At 37.2% G+C, this 24,467-nt stretch overlaps 1 protein-coding gene across 3 annotated transcripts; it reads left to right on the top strand.

Moving 5' to 3' along the window:
• The first annotated feature begins 510 nt into the window (after positions 1 to 510).
• grap2a (GRB2 related adaptor protein 2a) lies at positions 511 to 23,403 on the top strand. 3 transcript variants are annotated; one of them, XM_044331774.1, is made up of 8 exons: positions 511 to 823; positions 11,622 to 11,782; positions 11,878 to 11,969; positions 13,730 to 13,849; positions 17,266 to 17,455; positions 20,367 to 20,459; positions 22,083 to 22,199; positions 22,604 to 23,403. In XM_044331774.1, exons 2-8 carry the CDS (start codon positions 11,705 to 11,707, stop codon positions 22,781 to 22,783), a joined length of 870 nt encoding a protein of 289 aa, XP_044187709.1. In that variant the 5' UTR covers positions 511 to 823; positions 11,622 to 11,704; the 3' UTR covers positions 22,784 to 23,403. The 3 variants fall into 3 exon arrangements, with proteins under 3 accessions (XP_044187709.1, XP_044187708.1, XP_044187710.1); XM_044331773.1 differs by having other exon boundaries at positions 519 to 818; XM_044331775.1 differs by lacking the exon at positions 511 to 823 and adding an exon at positions 11,284 to 11,399.
• Positions 23,404 to 24,467: the final 1,064 nt, after the last annotated feature.

Below are 24,467 nucleotides of genomic sequence, written 5' to 3'. Positions count from 1 at the left end.
TATCAAGTGGATATCTGACACATTTACAGTCTTTTTAGCATCAAATTCCCTCTTTGTGTTTCCTCGGACAGTGTTTCCCTGTTGAGCTGTGGTGGAAGTATGGTAATAAAAAGAGGGACTTTGGCACTAAAAAGACTGTAACGTTGAAAGATATCTACTTGATTTGACTCATTTGGACGTTGTAGCGTATTAGCTTCACATAAGAGTAGTAAGTGCATTATGAAGGGATCCTCTAATGGTCAGTATGAACAAGAGGAATGATTATAGCAAGAAAAAACATGCGTCAGTGTTCATTTAGGCTCCTGACTTGTGTTAAGACACACTTGAAAAACTGTGAACCTGCCCTTTAAGATGTGAAACTTTCAAGTGTGAAGCTCAAATATCCAACTGACGGAACAAGAAGTAAGACACATATCTGAGTGCAAGGGGGACGTTAAACATTCTGACTTGGAGACTCGCATAAGGCGCTGCAACACGTGGGGGTTGTATTTTGAACGTGATGACGGAAGTGACATTGAACCGCTGATTCTGGGAGACGCACAGGACCAGCATCAGATCAGAGGCGCGACGACCGCGGAGAGCTGATACACACACGGAGCTCGCTCGCCGTTTTTATTCCACTTCATCCAGTTTACCGACCAGGAAAACATCCTTCAACCAAAAACCAGGACTGCTTTTTTTTTTAAAAAAAATTTTTTATTTGTTCATGCGTTTTGTGTTTTGGCTCACAAATATGCTGCCGTGTTCACACTTCGGAGGGAGAAGAGGCCAGCCTTAGAATAAACTTCACACAAGTTTAACTCAACTCCGCAGAGGAGGTAAGGTATGCTGAAGAATGCTGATCAAATGCCAGAAAACTCTATAAAAACCAAACACCACAATTTCTTGTAAATATGGTAGATTCTAGAAACAGCTCAGTCTCTTCCTCTTTCTCTTTCTCCCTCTTTCTCACTTCTCTTTCGTTTATCTCCACCTTAAACAAAATACTGTAATTTCTTACAATACATGCTTTATTAAAAAAATGAACCAAGCCCTTATGGAGATCTCTGCTGCTTCTATAACAGCTAATTCATCAAACATAACAAATTGGATTTTAAATTGATTGAATAGATCATTTAAATTGATAATAACTGGTTATGTGGTCACCCACAAAAGCTGCACTCAGATCTGGCCACTTGTATCATGAATAAGCACAAGTCAAATCTTAATTTCTGGTCTCATTCCTTTGCTATGCATGTGTTGGTTTACTGGATCCTGCTGTTTGATTTGGCTCCTCTGGTCCTCACTAGCATGTTTTTACTCTCTTTACTTAGGGGAAGTGGTTTTACAGGCTATTGTTGGTGTGTGGGCGAGGGGAGGGGGGGTTAATATGGGGCATTACTAATAGAAAGAATTCACAATGTCATTAGTTCAGAAAAATCTGTTGCATTTTGCTTGAATTACTCAAGACTTCCTCCTCAAAAACATGTTACACGCCCTGTGATGGAATATAACATGTCTGAGGGATGAGCTGATCGGCGTCGGCCACAAGTAGACTGATTCTGACCTTGTGGTGCAAAGTGACCCAATACTTTACCTCGAGTACAGTCCTTCAGTACAATTTTGAGGCATTTTTTGTGCTACTTTTTACATTTGCGGCAGAATACTTTTTTACTCCATTACATTTACCTGTCAGCTATAGTTACTTTTTAGATTAAGATTTTACATTTGAAAATCAATTATTTTCTTGATTAATTAATCAGTTCATCATTTGGTCTATAAAACATCAAGAAGCTGTAAAAAAAAATGCCTATCACAAATTCCTGAAGCCCAGTCTAACATCTCCAAATGTTTCATTTTGTCTGACCAACAGTCCAAATCCCCAAAATATTCAATTTACTGTAATGTAAGACTGAGAAAAGCAGTAAATTCTTACATTTGAGGACCTGGAACCATCAAATGTTTGGCATTTTTGCTTGAAAAATTACTTAAAAGGGTCAATTAACAAAACAGTAGATCGACTTATTGTTGCCACTTAAAAAAAAACATATGATAGCTTATAAAATAAAATGAATTGTCAAAGATTAAATCCTTTTCGCTCACAACCTCTCACAAAAATCAGTGTCGCTGAGGCCCTTTGCAACGTTTCAGAAGAGACGGTTCCTCTCTAAACTCCTCAAATGGTTTCATTTAAAAAACTGTTTGAGGTTCAAAAAGATAAAATTATCTAATATTTCACAAAAAAGCAAAGATTAGAGAAAAAAAGTGAATATACATTTGTGAAGCAGAACTCCCCCTCCCATTAAACATCTCACAACCTCTCAGATTATGACCATCATGACCCTTTAGATGGGCCCGACCTCCATGTTGGGAACCACTGGACTAAAGTAGAGCGGTACATTTTTTTCTGCAGAATGAACATTTACTTTAACACTTAAATATCCTAAAATCAGAAGTGTAATAAAAACAAAAACTTTTTTTTCTTTTATTCAAATACAAATATTTTTGCTGCCTCAACAAAAGATACAAATACAAGTACTGGGCGCTCTGAACATCCCCAGTTCCTTCATCCAGTTATGTACCTGGAGTCCTTATCTCCATGCAGCAATTCAAATCTTTGAATAAAGCGATAACATTGTTCTATCATGAGCCCATTTTATACAGAGATCCCACAATATTGCAGTAAAGAAGACCCGTCATTATGCCGGCTTTGCTTTTTTACACTGAACCAAACAAAGCCAGCACAATGTCGCCCCCTTGTGTGATTTTAGATAGCACACCAGCGTTCAGGAATCTGGCGTCTAGTGTATGTTGTCCCGCTATGCCGGCTGTCCCTTTTACACAGATGTTAATCCAGCTATGTGACTACCTCCACTGCCGGTTTAATGGCGGAACAACAACGCCCCCCCATTACGTATTTGTACCTTTTATACAGAACAGCGAGGCGAAATAACGACACAACATTCCCGCCTTGAACAGGCTGTGTAAAAGGGGCTATGGGCGGAGCAGACGGTCACACTGAGCCTGATAGCATCCTGTTACGCAACACAAGAGCCACAGACTCTGAACAACAACCCACATTAGCTTTCCTGTTAAAGTCTCCTTATCTAACTTACAAACATGAACACGTCTTGACCATCAGACAAACATTCACTGTGTAAAAGTGCACCGATAACATCAGTTAGCTAGCCGCTCAGCTGCAGCGCATTAAACAGCATGTAAACATACCTGAAAATGTCACTTCGGACCATTAGATGCTGGTTTGGTTGTTGCTCTTCAAAATCCCTGTTAGTAGGGCTGGGCAACATATCAATATTATATCAATATTGTGATATGAGACTAGATATCATCTTAGAGTTTGGATATCGTAATATCATGATATAGCATAAGTGTTGTTTTTGCTGGTTTTAAAGGCTGCGTTACAGTAAAATTATGTAATTTTCTGACTTACCAGAATGCTCTAGCTGTTCTATTCTTTGCCTTTACCCATTCAGTCATTATATCCACATTACTGATGATAATTTAAAAATCTCATTGTATGAATATTTTGTGAAAGCACCAATAGTCATCCCTACATTAATGTTGCAATATCGATATCAAGGTATTTGGTAAAAAATATAGTGATATTTGATTTTGTCCGTATTGCCCAGCCCTACCTGTTAGTGAAATACTGTCTGTTCATGAATTGTAGCTACAGCAGTATGTTGACTGTGACTTGTACGGTGTAACACCGGTAGCCTGCCAGCTGGCTGAGACATGAAGTGGGCTGATATTTCCCCCCAGACACCTTTTCTTTCTTCTAATAATACAAGACTATTAACAATGCATTTAAAAAACATGTTGACATTATTTTTGACTGCAAAGAGGGATGATTAAAGGATGATTTCAGTTGGACTTTAAGTAAAAGATCCGAGTACTTCTACCATCACTGCTTTGACCGGAGCCCAGAGTAATATCATCAATGTTTTGTCTGTCCAAAATCCAAAATTGCTCATTTTACTACAATGCAAGACAAGTAAAAGCAGTAAATTCACATATTCGAGAAGGTGGAATTATTAAATGTTTGGCATTTCTGTCGATCAACTAATGAATTAATTGAGATGTCAGTGATGACAATCCAACTTTTGTAACAGAGTATTAATTCACTGTGATATTGCTGGATGTATCGTGCACATTTCCAGATGTATATTTATATTCTGAGGCTCTACTGAAATATTATTTACAGTTCAAAAAACTTATTTATCTTATACTGGCCCTTTATACAGCCCCTCAGTTCAGCCTCTGTCTGAAACAGGCTGTTTTAGCTCTTGTCTCTTTAAGGCCCCCCTCCCGATGAGCCCACTCTGTTCTGATTGGTCAGCTTTTGGAAACTTCCACGGGCTGAAGAGGCTACGTAAACAAACAACAGTAGTCGGATTTCACTTCTTTTTCTTGTTCTTTATTCCATTTATCAACTTCTTAATCACATTCTTACATGTTCAATCCCAAATCAGATCCTGAACAACCCGCGAACAAACCCTGTTGTCCACTAATCAGAAGGTCGGTTTAGGGTGTAGGTTAGGGTTCGATCCCTGACTCCTCCTGTCCGCCTGTTGAAGTGGCCTTGGGCAAGACACTGAACCTCTAATTGCTTCCAATGGTTGTGCCAACGCCCTGCATGGTAGCGTGCCGCCATCAGTGTGTGAATGTGTGAGTGAATGTGTGAGTGAATGGCATAACATTATAAATCACTTTGGGTAAAAGCACTATATGAGTGCAGCCGTTTACCATGGAACAACCCTAGCAACGACAGATGTTTGTTGGCATGTGCGAACAATCTGACATCAGTTTGATGGGGAAGTAGACATAACTTTGCAAAGGGGGTTTTCAGAGCAGGCTGAAGCCCTGGTTTTTGACTTGCAGGGAGCATTTTTACATACGTTCACCTCAAGTTTTGGACCTTTGACCAAGTTTAACGTAGACATCCGACATTGTAACAGTATAAAAGTAACAGGAAATCACAAAAAGCATAATATGTCCCCTTTAATTAAAAGATTGGGGTACTTCTTCCTTCACTGGTCGTCTTATTATTTCTAACAACAGGACGTTTCAATGGGGTGGTAAGCCACTGATGCATTGTAGGTTTCAGGCCAGCCACAGGTTAAAGGAAATAGTCTGACTGTTGCAGAAAAAAGGATTCTTCTCTTCATGGGAATCTGCACACAGACCTTGTAGATTATTATGCAGGTGCAGAATGAGAACAAGAAAACCGTCTTGACACTGAAACTTAATGCAACAGTGCAAGCAACACATCTTACAACTGAAACTATTAATTGCAGTTGGTTGTCATCACCATTTAAAAAAATGCTGCATACTAGCAGCAAAAAATGAATTGGCAACGATTTTGATAATTGTTTCATCATTTTATTTGGATTTTGGAGAGTTGGTTGCACAAATGAAGCAATTTTAATATGTCACTGTGGGCTGTGGGAAATTGTGATGGGCATGTTTCACTATTTTTAGACATTTTATAAACAAAATTGAACAGATTTTAATTGAGAAAGTAATTGGCAGATTAATTGTAAATAATGAAAATAATCTGCAACAATTTTTTTGTAATCAATTGTTTGCTTAAATCATCAAATGTGAATATTTGTTGCTTTTCTTTTTCTTGCATGACAGGTAATTGTAAAAGTAGTTTGAAGACTATTTATAGACATTTTATAGATCAAAAGATGAACATTAATAGAGAAAATAATCTACAGATTAACTGATAATGAAAATGATTGTTATTTGCTGCTCTACTCTGAAGTATTTTGACAGTACGTATCATGGCCTGTTTGTCTGCACAGTAAAGAAACACAACTGGCAGTTCAGGAAAACCACTTTATTTAAGTCATGTTGACCAGCTCACCGTCAGCGCTCTTCTTTTGTGGTTATGCCAAATGTACACAGGTAAATTCAGACTTGAGAAAAAGCATTCATGTGGCGGACTCATGATTGAACAGTCCTCTGGTTGATGTTATCATGTGGAAGCTGATCTGAGACCTTCTAGCATTAAATGTTGACTTAAGCAGGAGAGTCAAACATGTTGCCACTGAGTTAGATATTAAAGATAAGATAAGGTTTAAAAAACCCTAAAGTCACTCATGAGTAGCCTGGTGCACTAAAATTGTACCTAATTTCCTCTTTATTTATTTCTGCATTCAAACACATAGTCATCACTGGTGGCGGGAATGACACTGAGGCTGGTTCAGGAGAGTCCCTTCATTGTAAAACCATAAATCCTTTTTAAACTTTTTGTATTTAGATTAAGCTGAAATGCGTGTAACATAAGTGAATGAACACATGAATTTGATGCTTAGAAGAACCAAAGAAATCACTCGTACTCACTTTATTTACAACATTTTGGTCCTCAGAGCTTCATCAGGTCTGCTCTTACGTGGTTAAATGGTTTAATTGACAAAGATTAAAGGTTTAAACCACTCAGTGAATTTTTGCTATGTTTAAGTTCTCTGTCTTCAATCCAGGAAATTCAGGAAATTAGGTTTATCTTTAACAGGTTTGTCCATTATAGCTGCAACAATTAGTCGATTAAACAAGTAGTTGATCAGAAGAAAATTACTCAGCAACTATTTTGATAACTGATTTCACTAATTTTTCAAGCAAAAATGCCAAAAATGTGTTGGTTCCAACTTCTCGAATGTGATGATTTGCTGCTTTTCTCTGTTTTATATCACTGTACATTGAATACCTTTGGGTTTTAGACTGTAGAATGTTTTTTTCCTACTTCCTACTTCCTACTACAACTGACATTTCATAGGCTAAATGATTAATTGATGAGTCGAGAAAATAATTGACAGATGAATCAATGATCATTAGTTGTAGACCTATTGTGCGTTGATTAACTGATGATAAAAGCTTTTTTTAAGGGAGCCAGGAGGAGCTTTGCTTCTCGTAATAACACATGACCTCCCCTGAACACATGATTTATGAGATTTCGGGGGATCTCTAAGATACTGACAATATGCTATTTTTGCAATGCGTTTCTGTTTTTTTGTATCTTCGTCACCATGGATCATGTGTAAAATTAGGCTATTTTTGATGTATGATTCATGCATGAGGCTGATTCATCACTAATTCACTTTAACAGAGATACTGGCATGCATTGAAGTGTGGCGGCACAACATCATAAACTTAACTCACTTTAACTCAAAGATGAGAAAAAAAAAACAACAAACTTTCTTCGTGCCCCTCAGTCTGCACATCACTCCGCGTCTCACTATTACTCATTTCTCTGTTTTGTAGTCAGCATACAGACATATCAAAAAGAAAACAGGGAAGTTCACTCGCAAATTTACCCAAAATTTCCCACCAGACAAAAAAAAAGTGAGTTTCCCTGAAAGCCATGGCGTAGTTCACAGTTCCCTGTGCATTAGCAATTTTTGTGAATAACTGTTTGGTCTAAAAACATCATGATAAGTGAGAAATGTCTGTCACAATTTCCAGGAGCCTAAGGTTAAGTTAAGATATGTCTTGTTTTTGTCTGACCAACAGTCTAAAATCCAAAGAGATTCAATTTACTACAATGTAAGACGTAAAAAAAGCAGCACATTCTCACATTTGAGAAGCTGAACTCGTACATTTTTTGGTATATTTTCTTGAAAAATGATGAATCAACAACTAAACTTGTTGCAGATTCATTTTCAGTCGATCAACAACTCTATTATTTGACTGATCATGGCAGCTCTAGGATATATTGGGCTCTTTTCTGCACTGTCTGCTCCAGCCTATGTGTGTGTAGACATTTAGGTTCAAGAGGATGGTTGTAGACTTGCAGCTGCATGAGTGAAGTTAAGGTAGTCAGTTTTTTTTTAATTTTCATATCTCACCACATCCTCCGTAACCACAAACAGAATGAATGTTTTATTCATGTCTGTGGGAAAATAACCAAATGTCACACCCAAGATACAGTAACTGCTGTCATGGGATTTAAATACAGAGCTTCAGAAGTTAAACTTTTAATTGGAGAATTAAATTTTCCTTAATGGTGCGTTGACCTCCACATTCCCGTCCTGTTTGTGTATCTGTAGGTAGCAAATGGAGAAGTGGCTTTTTTATCTCTTCCTAATTTATAAATACAAATTACAAATGAATTTTTCCACTTCCTTTACTCTCCACTTATCATTTCCATGTCCTTCATATATGTCGAGGCTTGTAACCTGATAGCTGCATGGCATGTGACCACAGACCGTATAAATACCAGGAACTTGAATCATAATTGGTTGTTTTAAATAACAGCCACTGCTGGTATCTATGTGTGTGTGTGTGTGTGTGTGTGTAATTTAGTTGCTTATAAATTGTGCCATTAACATCTTGTTCCTCTCTATTGACTCAAACTAAAAAGACTATTGTGTAAAAAAAAAAAAAAAAAGAAGTACCTTTCCCATCTGCGCACTAAGTTATGTTTAGATGTACTTTGTTAATTTATGTTCTGATTTAAGTTTGTCAATGAGCTCCTTGGTATCTGTTTTATTGTTTTAATGTATTTAATATAACTTTCATCATTTTTATTCATTGTATAATCTCATATCTCAGTAGTTTTGTCTTTGTGGTACTGCTTCACTGTTTATTGCTCTTATCGTCCTGAAGGAGACTCAACAGTTTTGGAAATATGCTTGTTCAGAGAAATTGGTAGATGTGCGGTAAATATGAAGCTGGTTAGCGTAGCTTAGCATAACGACTTGAAACAGGGGAGGAAAAGCTGATTTAGCATTGCAGTCTAATAACATTGTCAGACTCATGACGGACAGAAAGGATCAAAATCGATGCAGCAGAACCAGAGGTATCATCTTTTTTATTTCATGCATTCTTCTTTTTTTGTCTGCTAGCCTCCAGCAGAGACGAGGAGCGAGCTACAGACGTCTAGTGACTGTGTTTCCAGATGTCATGAGAAAAACAAGCAACCAAAAACAAAACTGTAGATTCATGACTAAAACTGTGTGTATGCACAAAGCCAGAAATATGCATACTCATTGTTTTTGTCAGATCTATAAAGCCGTGTGTACGTGTTTTATAAATCTCAGTCACTGAAGAACTATGTGCATTTTCCATTCCCAAAATTAGTCATAAATGGACAAAGACACACCCAGCTGTTTTCAACTCGCTGCCTGCTCCACCAAATGGGAAAGAAGAAGTGCAGTTTCACAGATTGTGTTGCACGGACGAGGTTCTCCAACAGCCAGAACAGCTGTTATTACACGTTGCTCTGCGACTCTTTATAGCGTCCATATCATTATTTCATTACATGGACTTTGAAACCATCTCAGAAATGCAATGATTCGTTTGTAGCTCTCATATCTAAACTGACTTCACAATGTTAGTGTCACAACTACTTATAAAACAGAAAGAAAATTAACAGAAAAATAAAATTTTGACTCCCAAGTATATTGAAGAATGATAAAATGAAACACACACATTTAAAAGGCTGTTTAATCGCTTTGTAAATGTAAATGTACACAATCAGTGCAGCTTGTTATCAACCCCTAAAACACAATGTTTTACTAAAAAAATTCCGTTTCTCACCTCATGTTTCATCTCCTCCTCATCACATCACCCTCACATCACTTTAGAAAAATGTCGACGCCTTGTATGAAGAATGTGTGAGGTGCACAGATTAAGTGTTAATAAATGAAACGGTGTATGTGTGATATTTGTGCATCTTTTATGCACCTGGCCCCAGGTCTATGGAAACAAGCCCAAAGAAGCGACTTGGCTCTCAAAAAACAAACAAAAAACACAAATAAACAACAACAAAAAAGCAAATGTGAGAGAAAGAGGCTCCTTGATCAGTTTATATATATATAGACAATGTATGAATTTATTTTGCACTTTATAAGCAACCATTTCAAAAATATACTATAAAATATACTGTACTGTAAGAAGATGAACAAAACCAACTGACCAACAAACAGTGAGGAATGAATAAATGAAATAAAAGTTAAGAAAAAAACATTTAAATAATATATTGAAAACATCTGCTAAGGATTAAAGATTATTTTTAAGCCATTTTCACTTTATTAGACAGGAGGGATGGGATATAGAGAGAGGGTGACGTGCAGGAAAAGGTCTGGGTCAGAATCGAACCCGTGCCGCTGCAGCAAGGACTCAGACTAACGTGGCACGAGCACTAACCGGTGAACCACCAGGGTGTCGGCTGGTACCTGAGTGGTTCAGACAGCAGGCAGCGATATCTGACAACTTAGATGGAGCTCAGTTAAACTTTATTTAACGTTAGACAAACAGGGAGAAAGTCCAAATAAGTGACTACACTTCAGAAAAAAGCCCAAAAAACCACAACCCACGACTGCCGATATTTGTAAGCAACTTTACAGAAAAACAAGCCCAAAGTCGATTATAATAAGCAGATCCGCCATCTGTGTCTGGTAACCTGACTTCTTTCTAACACCACGCAAGAGATTTTCTTTTACTTTACAAACTTATCGTCCCAACCGACGCTGACTCAAGTGACATCACATGACACATCAGATTTCATGCAGCTTCCCTCTGGAGACACATAGAAGACTTGAAACAACGTTTTTCACATATACAGTAATACTCCCCAACACCTGGAAACAAACACTGACGTGAAAAATCCCATTTAAGACAAGAAGCCAAGACACAGTCAGACTAATACTGTAACCGGCTGTAAAACCACAACATGTCTGTTCTACACTTCGGCTTTTGTGCAGATTTAACAAACGAGATTAATCTTTTCATTTAACTTTTGGCAAGAAAGAGAAAAAGCCTGATTCTCAAAATGTCAAACTATTCCTCTAATAGTTTAACGATCGCATGGTAAACACTTTGAATTGCATTAACTTTGTATGAAAGATGTCACTTTGAAAGAATAATTATTCTTTTAATGTTTAGACTGGCTATTTATTATTATTAATATTATTATTATTAGGAATTATTATTATTATTAGGAATTATTATTCTGAGAGACTACAAGCTGCAAAAAAAAGCAAATAGTTAGAAGTATAGTCATTTCGGTCTTAAAGGTGCAGTGTGTAGAATTTAGTGGCATCTTACAGAACAGACTTGGCAGAAATGGAATATGATAGTCATAAATATGTTGTAATCAGAATCATTGTGCTTTCGTTGCATAAGAACGAGCCCTTGTAGTGTTTCTACGGTAACCCACAACTAACCACTGGCTCTTGAGAGGGCCTTTCGCGTTTTTTGCAAGTTTTGCAACCAGCGTAGATTCTCCTACACGCTTGTAAGGGGAAGGGAGGGGTATTCAGTTGATTGCTGTCTGCAACCTCTCTGCTAGATGCAACTAAATCTTACACACTGGTCCTTTAAGAGTATATTTGGAGCAGTGTTGAAATCATCTTGTGACTTCCTAACGTTCTTCTATCTTCACTGTAAAAACGGTACTATCTCATCAGCATGTTCAGACCTCAAAGAGAGAAGTGTCTCTGATCTCATAGATCAGATTTATTTCTGATGCGCATTTTGCAACACTTGCTTCTTGTGCTGCTCAGAACAGAAATAATAACTTGCTTCCTTTACAAACTCTACAGATTTTGACTCTTTGCTGAAGAGTTGAGAATGAATATTTAAAATGTCCTACGTTCATCTTCCTCCCTGCGTAGAAACTCTCGGTGAGGACCTTCAGATCATTCCTCTGCTGCTTTCCTGCGTTTGCTAAACCTTTCTGACACTTCAGCCTGTCGTCATGGAAGCCAGAGGAAAGTATGATTTTTCTGCAACAGCAGACGACGAGCTCAGCTTCAGAAAAGGCGATATACTGAAGGTCAGTGTGTGTCAAGTGGATGATGAATCTTTCTAACAAAACGTTTTATTACATTAGTGTGACATGTCTTCTCTTTCTTTTTCTGTTTTGTTCAGATTTTAAGCCCACAGGATGAGTGGTACAAGGCAGAGATGAACGGACTGGAAGGATTCGTACCACAAAACTACATTGACATGCAGACGCCGAGGTGAGGGACAGGTCTACTAACCTCTTAACAAGCAGTGGAAGGGGGTATGACAACTAATTTGGGACGACCTCCAGTTGAATTTATCACCAAACTTTGACAAAACATACACAGCTGGAAGCACAAATCCTCATGATTTTACCTGTGCAAACCATTAAAATCCAAATATTACAGTGACAACAGTTTCTAATGTTGCAATGAAATTTCATTCAGCAAAAGTGTGGATAAGTGTGTTTATCTGCTTTAACTAATTTACTGTCTACAGTAGTAACCAAACTTTAAAATGCCGCGTTCACAACTAGAGAGCCAGTGTTTTTAACCAACTCATGGAGATAACGTTAGCTTAATTAGCTTGCTACAGTCGATGAAATCTGCTACATGGCATCTAATTTGGGATGGACTCCAGTTGAATCTTAACCAAACCTTGTACACATCAAAATATACATCACTGGAAACACAAATCCTCATGATTCTACTTGCAAAGATCCCAAAATCACACCGACAACAGCTGCTAATTTTACAACAAGGGTGCAAACACAACAATAAAACTACTGTGAAAAAAATAGGCAGGAAAAAACATAATTTTTATGTTTGTGTCTCTGTAAATTTGGTTCAGTATCACTTAGACTAATGCAGACTTTTTGATGCTAAACTCCCTTTCATAAGCAACCAGGATAAGAAAATTATTAGAATTATGACATTTTCTAAGAATTTCCCCTCACAGCGAAGACTAGATCCTGGTAAAGATAAGAGCTAAACACAAAGCATCTCAGCCCGTAAGAGAGCTCGTAAGATGAAAAACCGTTAAGGGAGGAGGACTTTTAAGAGGTTTAAGAGTTTCTTACGCAGAGGAGAAAATTGCAGAAAGATGAAGGAGAAATATTCTCTAAACGGTGAATTACAGTCAGTTAATGAAACGCTACAGATTAGAAAGTTTGTGGTAGATCTCTTTGGAGATGCGTTCACATCTCCCACCCAACGCAATAAAACTATAATGATATAAAGGAAAGTGATCACAACGCTGAGATATTTGGAAACTGTGAAAAATTTGCAATTTGCTGACAGCTGGAAAAAGCTTTACACTCCAACCAACGCTGCTTCTTCTATAGACTGACCAGCAATCATAGAAACTGATGAAAGCTGAGACATTTTCCCCCGTTAATATCAAATAGATTAAGTACTAAAATTACAAGCATGGTAAATAAATGTAAGCAAATAAATACAACTATCAGCATGTGAACAGGCTACTTTTAGAGTATGGCTCAGAATTTATTCAACAGAGATGTTCATTACATAAAATAGTATTTATAATTACACCGTCTTGTCTTAATAGAGACTAAATTCTATGATTAAGCTTATCAATTTCACTGCCCATTCTGTGCTCATTATCACAAAGAATGGATTTTTATTTATTAATTTTTTTGTTTTGTTTTGTTTTGATCAACCAATCACATATTTTTTAAAAAAATGTGTCACTACTGAGCAACAAGGTCAACTACACCTCCTCACTAAGGTTAAAGTTTCTGAGTTGCTCTGAGAATTTTCCTAAATCACTCCTAAGCTACGACTCCTTGCTAGAAATTTTGAGGCTAAATTAGGAGCTCTCAAAAAACGGAAAGATTTAATTCTACGTTTGTCATTTTTAGGCTTGTGTGTCAAAATTCTCTGCTAGAAGAGAAATTACAACAGGTTTGTGACCCTGGCTGTAGGTGTGTGTGGTTTACATCGGTTAATCAGGAACATTTTGCTCTCTGTGTGTCCAGATGGTTCCAGGAGAACGCCAGTCGCAACGCCGCAGAGGAGCTCTTGAGGTACAAAAACGTGGGAGACTTTGTTATCAGAGGCTCCCAGAGCTCCCCCGGAGACTTCTCCATCTCTGTCAAGTGAGTGACAAAAACATCCTTTTAAGTTTCTGGTTGAAGCAAAAATAAATAATAAAAAAAAAAACTTTCAGGGTTGTATCTGTTCTGTTCAATTTCATAAACATGAACAAAACAACTTGGAAGTATTTGTTTGTACTGTAAATTATGTTTATCTTACGTTAAACATAGAACATTTACTGGTGATGTTTGGAGACGTTCACGTGTGTGTTTTCAGTGGTGGAAAGTAACTAAGTACATTTACTCAAGTACTGTTCTTACGCACAGTTTTAAGGTACTTGTACTTTAGTATTTATATTTGATGCTACTTTATACTTCCACTCCACTACATTTCAGAGGGAAATATTGTACTTTCTACTCCACTACATTTATTTGACAGCTTTAGTTACTTTTCAGATGAAGATTTGACACAATGGATAATATAACAAGCTTTTAAAATACAACACATTGTTAAAGATGAAACCAGTGGTTTCCAACCTTTTTGGCTTTTGACGTCTTACAAAAAGCAGTGTGTAGTCGGGGTCACATTTCACATGTCTATGAGTTGTTAACAGCTCCACCAAATAGTGATTTTTCCCTCTAAACTTCTCACATGCTTTCATTTCAATAAATGTTCAAATGATCCAATATTTCAGCAAAAATCAAAGATTAGAGAAAAAGTCCAAAAACTGAAAACAGATTTGTGTATCAGAACTTTGTTTTTTCTTCTTTCCTCTCCCATTAATCATCTCACGACCCCTCAGATTTATCTGCTGACCCTTTGGAGGGGCCTAACCCCTAGGTTGGGAACCACTGGACTAAACTAGCTAACTGTATATAAAGTAGTGTAAACTAGCTCCACCTCCAGCAGCTACAACAGTAACATGCTGCTCTAACACTGATGCTTCACTATTAATAATCTAATGATGTCATATATAATAATATATCAGTCAGAGGGACCAAACCACTACTTTTACTGCAATACTTTAACTACATCAAGCTCATAATACTTATGTACTTTTACTGCAATACTTTAACTACATCAAGCTCATAATGCTTTTTACTTAAGTAGGATTTTTCATGCAGGACTTTCACTTGTAATGGAGTATTTTTACATTGCTGTACTGGTACTTTTTCTAAGTAAAAGATCTGAATACTTCTTTCTTCACTGTTTGGTTCTTTTATTCTCTGGGGGAATAATGCGCATAACCATATTTAGCAAAGCATAAGAGAAATGAAAGAAGAAATCAGGAAACAGAGATCAATTTCGCCCCGGTGACAGTGTAAACAAACAGATGTTGGTTTCCTATTCTCTGCTTGAAGATCACTTGAGGCAGTTCTATGTTGAAATGTATGTAAAAATAGATAAAACTTCTCAACAGGATGTTAGATCAACCAATATGTTTGCTTGCCATGCAGAACGGCACTAGGAGTTGTTGAGATTTGAGAGGCGTGTGCTTCAGCTCCCCTGTGATGCACAGTTAACCATAACACTCTTATCTGTTCATGAAGGCGTGTATGTCTGCAGAAGCACAACTCCAGCTTTAGCAAACTCTAAAACAGTCCTTAAAATTCACAAAACATCATCTTAAAAGAAAAAAACATTTATAAATTGTTCAAATGAGTGTCTATGTTGAATATTTAAGGCCTTGCAGTTTTGTCACCGACATGCAGGTGAGCCTTTACAGTATCTGACAAAGGCTGTAAAGGTGATCGGTTCAGTACCAGGTGTGTAAGCTTCGTGTCAAAATGTAGGTTTCTGTGACAAAACAAACTTCCTTGTCTTTCACTAACTCATCAGCCAGAAGGATGAATTAGTCAATGTTAATGTGTAACTACCCAGAATGCCATGAGTGTTAGTCATGTGAGACGGTTTTGTGCAAATGTGTTCACAGCAAGACTGTAACGTGCCTCACCAGATACTGTGAGTTTATATAAAAAGCTTTATTAGTGATGAGATGATCAAACCTCTCAAACTGAACAGATTTGAAGATATTTCAGGGAAATTTGCATTGATTACAGTTTAAACAACATACTCTCATACTCAAATTTAGAGTTTTATTACCGTTCTACCGGTAATTCTTGATTTGGTTATTTTTAAAACATAAAAATGTGGTTGAAATATGATTTAATTTAGTAACAATCTTGCTGAAATCATTTACACTCACTCATAACAGTGACAGTAAACGAACGTTTCATCTTAAATAAAAACAAGTAAACGCTGACTCATCTTGCCCTCTTAGCTTCCCTAATTCACTGCAAACCCTGCAAGAATTCACATATTTACTGGAAGGAGACATCTGCAGAAGTGCTGGTATAAACAAGTCAGTATTTTAGAGGTTGCGGCAGCTTTCCAACATGAGGTTTAGTAATCTCAGTGCGGCTGCCGTCATTCAGACTACCAGCGAAAACTGCTCACCGCGCTGAGGGATTAATCACCTACTCGATTTAACTCTGTTCTTTGTTTTTACTTGTTGTTGCTCAATCAGGGGCAGATTTAATGAGTTTTAAGGCCTTTGACAAAGGGCATGGAGATTCCTGAGTGTTTTATTGTCACCATTTTCCTGGAAAGTCACATTTAGTGAAGTTGTACTGTTCCATCTGCAGTAGGAAGTTCAGAAGGTAGCTGTTGCTTTCTTTTTTTTTTTTTTTTTAACTCTGACATCACAGCTTGACATACATTTAAAACTCAGTAGATGTGGATCTCTGCCAGGCGTGTACAGTCAAGATGGTGACGAAGCTACTGAAAACAGGCTGTTCATCCCTCCAGAAAGAGTTCCAGACACTTGTAGAATCAATGCAAAGGTTGATGAACATCATTCTTCCAAAAGATACTCCCTCATTTGGTGTTTTAATGATGGTGGTTGAGAGCGCTGTCTAACACGTCAGTCCTAGATCTCCTATAGGTGTTCAATTGGGTTGAGATCTGGTGACTGTGAAGGCCATAGCATATGATTCACAACCATTCAGTGACCCCTCATGCCCTGTGAATTGGGGCATTGTTATCTTGGAAGAGACCACTCCCATCATAGGGTAAAGGTGATGACAACTTTATATTGATTTGCAGTGACTCTTCCCTCTAAGGGGACAAGTGGACCCAAACCATACCAGCAAAATGCCCCCCAAAGCATAACAGAGCCACCAGATCCCCTCACTGTTGGGGTCAAGCATTAAGACTGTCTGTAGAAGCAACACACCACCAAGGGAAGAACACAAGTACTATATTTAAGTGGAGTTTTGAGGTAATGGTACTTATTTCTTCCAGTGTTCAGGGATCATTTTAGTATTTCTGACCACCAGTGTTTCTAATGAAGTTTGATGTTGTAGTTTTGCACATTGACCAGCAGAGGACAATCCAGCTGAGCAAACAGCTGAATATCTGGAATGAAGGAAACTGTGGGAGTGATGAGGTGTTAATGTAGTTGTTCACCTTCCCTCAGACATGAGAGTGACGTTCAGCACTTCAAAGTGATGAGGGATAACAAAGGCCAGTACTTCCTGTGGTCTGAGAAGTTCACCTCCCTAAACAAGCTGGTAGAGTTCTACAAGAGCACCTCCATCTCTAAGACCAGGGAGATCTACCTCAACGATGGCAGCTTGGACAATAAAAGCCCCTCCATGGCTCAGTCGGTAAGACACTTTTCTGTTCTCTGTCACCACAGTCGTTCAGCTTCATTTGAAGTTTTTTTTGCCTCAAATAGTAAACTTGCTCAAACTAGATTTCTTACAGTGAACCACAGCTGAACCACAAATCTATTTTATCCATAAATACCATCTCAGTGATTAATAAACACATAATGAATCTTTAATTAAGCTTTCAGAGAGCAGAGAGAGTGTATTCTTTAGGTTTTACACTATTTGTTTATGCAGTAAAAACAATCACAGTCACAATCACGCTAAATTATGATCCTGTGTTACCTAAAACAGCCTTCATGATTTCAATGAATGTTGTTGAAGGTGAAGAATGCATCATTTTTATATGGGTTCAAATTGAACCCGGAACACCTTCTACAATATGTACAAAAATATGAAACAGCTGCACCAAAATTAAAAACAAAGTTGAAATATCTCCATTTATGTATATTCAGGGACACTTAATGAAAAGTCATATAATTTCCCACCAAAAGAAAGATGTTTAAAGTGTTTTTACTGCTCTCAAATGTAAAAAAAAAAAATAGGTCAAAAGACCACAAATTGACCTGAACAGTATGTAAAGGTTCATGGAAATAGATTTGGTTATTTTGTGGTTCAAAAAGGGCTCAGAAGTCTAAAGATTTTGAAATAGTTTGTTAGTTGCAAGAAAATGTTTATGTTATGACAGACTGACTGCATGAAATTTATCTTTATGAGCATCAACTAATCTGCTTACAGACTGTATAATATAAGATGATGCATAGATCAAAATAATATACAATTCACTGTAAGTATAGAACAATTTAAATAATTATAATTGTTAAATATTGTGAATGGGGTAAAGTATAGCAGCAGGGCAAGTGTAGAAATGTCTAAATGTATGAATACAGTTTGGTTCTTTTGGGTATAAATAGAGCTGCAATGATTAGTCAATAATCAAACAATTGTTTTAGTCATTATTTAAGCTAAAATATCAAATATTTACTGTTTGAAGCTTCTCTGTGTCATACTTGATAGTAAACTCAATATATTTTGGATTTGGAGTGTTGATCAGACAAAATAAGACATCTGAAGGCGTCACGGTGGGCTTTAACAAGTTTTTTCACTGTTATCTAACCTTTTAGATAACAGTGATTAATTGATCAATCAATATAATGTAAAATGGAAAGAGTAGACATATGGTGATATTTAATTTTTTAAAATATGTACAATCTGAGTATTATACAGTATAATAACCAAATGTGCATGTGACAACTCCCAGTTGAGTCTGTAATATATGACAGAAGAGCAGCAAACTTGATTTTTATCATGATTCTGAACAGGCCAGAACCACAATGGACAATTCTCTCTCATGCTTCCATTTTATGCAAAACACCTTGTTTATGCTACAGTTCATGCTATTTACAGTTTGTTTTAGTTTTATTTATATATATTGGTCCTCGTGTTTTTCTGGTTTTCTGTGTAAAAGGCTAAACATGTTATGTTATGTTTGTTGTTTTATGACAGAACAAAATCAAATCAAATCAAATCTAGCTCAAAGATAGTCAGATAGTTGGGTTTTAATTTTTTTTTTAAATTTGAATATGCCAAAATGTGTTTCAAGTGTTCATTTTATAGTAAAGGCCCCAAAAAACATGATCTAGAAGTATCTTTCATGTGTTACTTCTCTCCGTGTGTAGTTTCATCATTATCTCTGAATGCAGATTTGTTAAATACAGCAACAATTTGAAGCCACGCTGTCAAAACTGAGAAGATCATTATATTTTGCATGAGGGGGATGTTTAGCCTTAGGTTTTAACGAGACGGGCCTGCAAAGAGAGCAACAGGAGAAAACAGTGCAGAGATCACAGAGGCAGAGTGACTGATAACAGTCCCCTCAATGACTGTAAAGGAGACGTGCTAGAGAAGGAAATAAAACTAAAGAAGATAGAAAAGGAGACCGAGACAAGACGTGTTTTAATGAGAACGAATCAAGGCAAGCTGAGGAGGAAGATATGGAGGAGGAGAGATATGTTTCTGTGAGAAAACGAGCAACAGAGATCTGTCGATGAAACTGAGCAGTTTAAAGGACCATAGTTATCAAAATACATTTTATTTGCATCTTATCTTTAAATCATTCTGCATCTGAATGTTGCTATTATGATCTCACTATCTTACTGTGTGAGTATTCAACTACATCTTGGTTTCACTAATCAGTTGTTCTCTAAAATATTAGAAATACTGTAAAAAGACCTAAAGTTATACATTTCAAAACAATATAAAATAGAGGATAGCAAGCGAATGTTGCATTTGAGAAGCTGCAACCAGGAAATGTTTAATGTTGTCACTCGATAAACAGGCTCAACCTCATTTTGCAGGCTTGCAGTAGCTCTATATGGGTTATAATGCTATTGTTCCTATAAAAATAAAACATTAAATAAAAATATTACTTCTCACTTCAGCTCTAAATATTCAACATGCTGTCACATTTATAATTTCTACCTCTCACATAAAAAACAGATTTTTATATCAATTACTGTTTAAAGCTTGTTTTTTTTAATAGCAACATAATGAATTTGTATTCTTATCAAATCTGCTCAACAGTTTTTAAGATTTAAGAGAAATATTGTGGCCTACGTCTCATGTAAAACAGTGAACAAACATGTTTAAAATGTTTGCAGTGTTCCATGAAGGTTAAACTGTTTTGGCTTAGTTTTGGATGTATTTATTTTATTGTAAAAACCTGCCCTGGTTGAGTTCACATGGACCCCTCCTTTTTTGTGCAAATGAGATTAAATGTTTAATTTACGAACATATAAATAGAAATTAACACCCAACGTCTTGTTTATTACTCTGCTGTAGTTCCTGATGCATCAGCTTGGTTTTACAGTGTGCTGTTATCTACTTCCTGCATGTTTCCTTCTCGTAGGTGAAGAGGGGAAGTTTGCCTGAACAGCGTACTGCAGCTGCAGCCATCGCCGTGACACCACGCAGAGCTTCAGATCAGCCTAACAACCAGCTGGTAAACACTCTATAGCAGTGCTTCTGAAACACTCGCCCTTCACTTAACACTGTCAGATCAACCCCTCATCAACACCCCGTCAAGTACTTAATTTGTTCTGTTGAATTCATTTTCAACTGGACGAAATTTAACACTATCAGTTATATAAAAGTGGATATTACAGTATGAACATTTCAACCATTTATTCAGCACTTTTACATAGTTACCAAGTTCAACCATGATTTTTTCATTACTTTTAGCTAACTATGTCAACAATTTATCCTTTACTTTTAGCTTTTTAAACTATTTATATATTTAGCTAACTGTTTCAACCATGTATCCTCTGCTTTTAACCTTTTCACTGTTTATCCAAAACTGTAGCTATCTATTTATCAATCACTTTTAGCTAACTTTTAATCATGTAGCCTACTGCTTTTAGTCTTTTTAATTTTAACTGTTAACTATTTTAACTGCTAATCTTAGCTAACTATTTAAACCATTTATTCTCTGCTATAAGCCTTTTTACTATTAATCCATAACTGTTTATCCATTACTTTTAGCTAACTGTCAACCATGTACTACTTTTAGCCTTTTCACTGCATTACCTTTAGATAGCCATTCTAATCAGTACCTTTAGCTTGTTCACAGTTACTAGTACTGTTGATTCATTATTTTTATCTATTTAACCGTGTATCCTCTGCTTTTAGCCTTTTCACTGTTAATCCAGGGCTGTTAACTGTCTATTTCAACAATTTATCCTTTACTTTTAGCCTTTTAACTGTTTTTACCTTTAGAACATAGAACTATTTCAACTATATCTTCTGCTTGCAGCCTCACTAATACGATCCCAGATAGCAAAATTGCTCTGGCCCAGATCTGGCTCATACCCGACACTTTTGGCACTTTCATCCGGTCCACATACCGTGTGGAATGATGGCACTTGGGAGGTCCACCCCTGTTTCCCACATCTGGGCCACAAGCAAGCCGAGAGCGCCGCATCTTTACCAAAAAAAGCCCACATTTGATTTGGGATATTTGGGCCATATTTGCTATTTTAAATGTGGGCCATTTCAGGCTCACATCCATTTTGTCCGGGCCAGAAGAAGGCCAGCAGTGCTGCATTATTGCCTGAAGTGGCCCACTTCTGTATGCTATCTGGGATACTTTTAACTAACTATTTAGACCATTTAACCTTTACTTTTAACCTGTTCACTATTAGATATTCCAACTGTTGATCCAATAAAGTTAACTAACTCTTTTAACCATTTGTCCATTACTTTTAGTTATCTGTTTCAACTAATTATCCATTATATTTAGCTATTTATTTTAACCATTTATCCATTACTACCATTGCTAACTGTTCTCTGTTCCCTTGCTAACTAGTTTTTCATGTACTGTCAATCGACACTCTAATGTTTAGGTGTTGCAGCTGACTCATTATGGATATGCAGTAGCTATATTTTCAAAAAATTGAATTCAAATTAGCTGAGTTACTGCACAATCTTTCCACATACTACCGTCTTACAGCTTCAGAGGTACCGCTGCTTGGAAATCACTGCTCTATACCTTTATGACTCATATAATATCTGATTGGTTTTGATTTAAGCAGAGACGTAAAGTAGAGTGTTATTCCTTCTTTTCCAGGCTAAGAGAGTTGGCCTTGAGGAGCGAGCTCACACCATCGGTCACACAGGAAGAAACAGCCCCATCAGCTCCGCTTATCCTCCCCGTCGCACATCTGAAACCATGCCTCTGCCTCAGGTCAGCTCGCTGTCCTTTCTCTTCTACATACAAAGGTTTTCAATTACATCAACCCCAAATCTCTTAACCAGTTAACACATCACAGCCACGCCAGCATTAGCACTGTTGTTTTATCTTTGACATCCCTTGACAAAGCATGTCGCTACCCTCCGTATTTGTAAATTGAGAGCATGTTGTAGTATTTTATGGGCGCAAGAGGGAACAATTTAAATAAATTTACACAAATTAGTAATTTGAAAGAGTTGTTTGTAATTTGAGGACATACATCTCTATTCACTGAGATGTTTTTATCAGTATTTAATTATGGTAAACACTTAAAAAACACTGCATGTATGTTTGTGTTTACTGAGCTCTCTGTCAGTTCCTGATCAGTGTTTGGTTTCTCTGTCTCTGCCGTCTCACAGAGGGCATCCACGATGCAGGTGAAAGCGTTGTACGACTTCATAGCCGAGGAAGACGACGAACTCGGTTTCTCCGCCGGTGACATCATCGAAGTGCTGGATCGCTCGGATCCGTCGTGGTGGAAAGGAAGGCTGCGGGGTAGAAGCGGGTTGTTTCCTGCCAACTATACAATACAGCTGTGAGAAAACACCCCAGGCGATGCACTTACTATGCCGACACTTATTCACAGACTTGCTCTGCAGGTGCAACGGCACTGAAAATGTGTTTTCGAATATGAACACCGAGCAGTCGGTGACACATCAAATCTCTGAACCACAAATCGGAACTTCATCAAGACGCCAAAGGACTATGAGTCACTTAGCATTGTCGGATAATACTCTCATATACAGTTCAGCCACATTTCTTGTTCGGGGTTTATTGATCAGTTTTTGTCTCAATTATTTACAAAGGAGCAGAGACACACCCACAAGAACTTCCTAAAAGTTGGTACATGTTTAACTGGCACACAGGAGCTGTGTAACTGCTGCAGATGGTGCTGAGGAGTATTCTATATATTTTTTTTATTATCACATATCTGTCAGCAGGTATTTATTTGCTGCATAAATGCTCGTTGGTCAGTCTGCTGATGAATCGACTGTAACCCGACTGTTTCTGCTCATGTTGTAAGTGTAGTCTCATTTTATACCACATGTGTTGTATAAAGAAAATTAGTGGATTTCTCAACAAGTCTGCATGCTTAACATAGATGTGTAACTTCCTCGCAGCTCACTGACTTGGAAATAAAATTATTTTTTATCACCGATTTCATGTTTAAATCTAATGTTAACTCAGCAACAGGAAGTTTTATCCTCCTTCATGTCCTTTTTGTTTCCCATAAGCTACAGTAGATGTTGTAGATGAAGGGATTTATGTTGGTTAGTTTGTGAGTGTGTGCACAATTACTCACCTGAGGGATCTTGTCCAGCTGCATGATGTCAGCCAGAGTCAAAAAATAGCAAAACCACAAGTAAGGAGAGTTGACCTTGAAAATTAAAGCTGCACTAGAGTCTAGTCCTGATTAAGCTGCATCCTAATTTGGGGGCCGGATCTTGTAAAGGATGTAGCATCTGCACCCGAAAAAAGATGCTTCACAGTGACCAAAAGCAACGGAGCATTCTTCATCAACTCATAAAGGAAAATAATTTTCATGTTTAATACACAGAAGTTGCCCTCATAGCCCAACAAAGTGTAAATTACAGCAGAAAATCAGATTTTATAGTACGAGTTCTGGTGTTACGTTAATCACATTTTGGACATTATAACCTCTACTTATCTGTAAAGCCCTGTGATAATAACATATACAGGCTGATGTTCTTAAGTGACTGATTGTAAATGGATTGCAGTTATATTGTTCTTTTATAGCAAAGTGCTTTTCATTCACCCACACACACACACACACACACACACAAGCACACATAAATGGTTGTGGAGCCTCCATTGAAGCCGCTGGCCCGTCGGGACCAATCAGGGTTCAGTGTCTTCAAGGACACTTCAGTATGTGGACAAGAGGAGCCGCAGATCAAACCAGCAACGATTAACAGATGACCCTCTCTGACCTCCGTAACCACAGCCTACACATGACCATTAAGAGGCGGTATGTATAGTAAGTTAATAAGTTAATCATAACAATAAATAATAATAGAAACATATATAGACAAAAAAGAAATAAGTGAATAAAAATAGCAACCAGTGATGGAAAGTAACTAAGTACATTTACTCAAGTACTGTACTTAAGTACAATTTTGAAGTACTTTTTGAAACTTCTCATTTCAATAAATGTTCAAATGATCCAATATTTCAGCAAAAATCAAAGATTAGAGAAAAAGT

Source organism: Thunnus albacares, chromosome 17 (genome assembly GCF_914725855.1).
Source record: "Thunnus albacares chromosome 17, fThuAlb1.1, whole genome shotgun sequence".
Classification (NCBI taxonomy): domain Eukaryota; kingdom Metazoa; phylum Chordata; class Actinopteri; order Scombriformes; family Scombridae; genus Thunnus; species Thunnus albacares.
The sequence above is the reverse complement of the archived record's forward strand: the minus strand, read 5'-3'. Positions and strand labels throughout refer to the sequence as shown.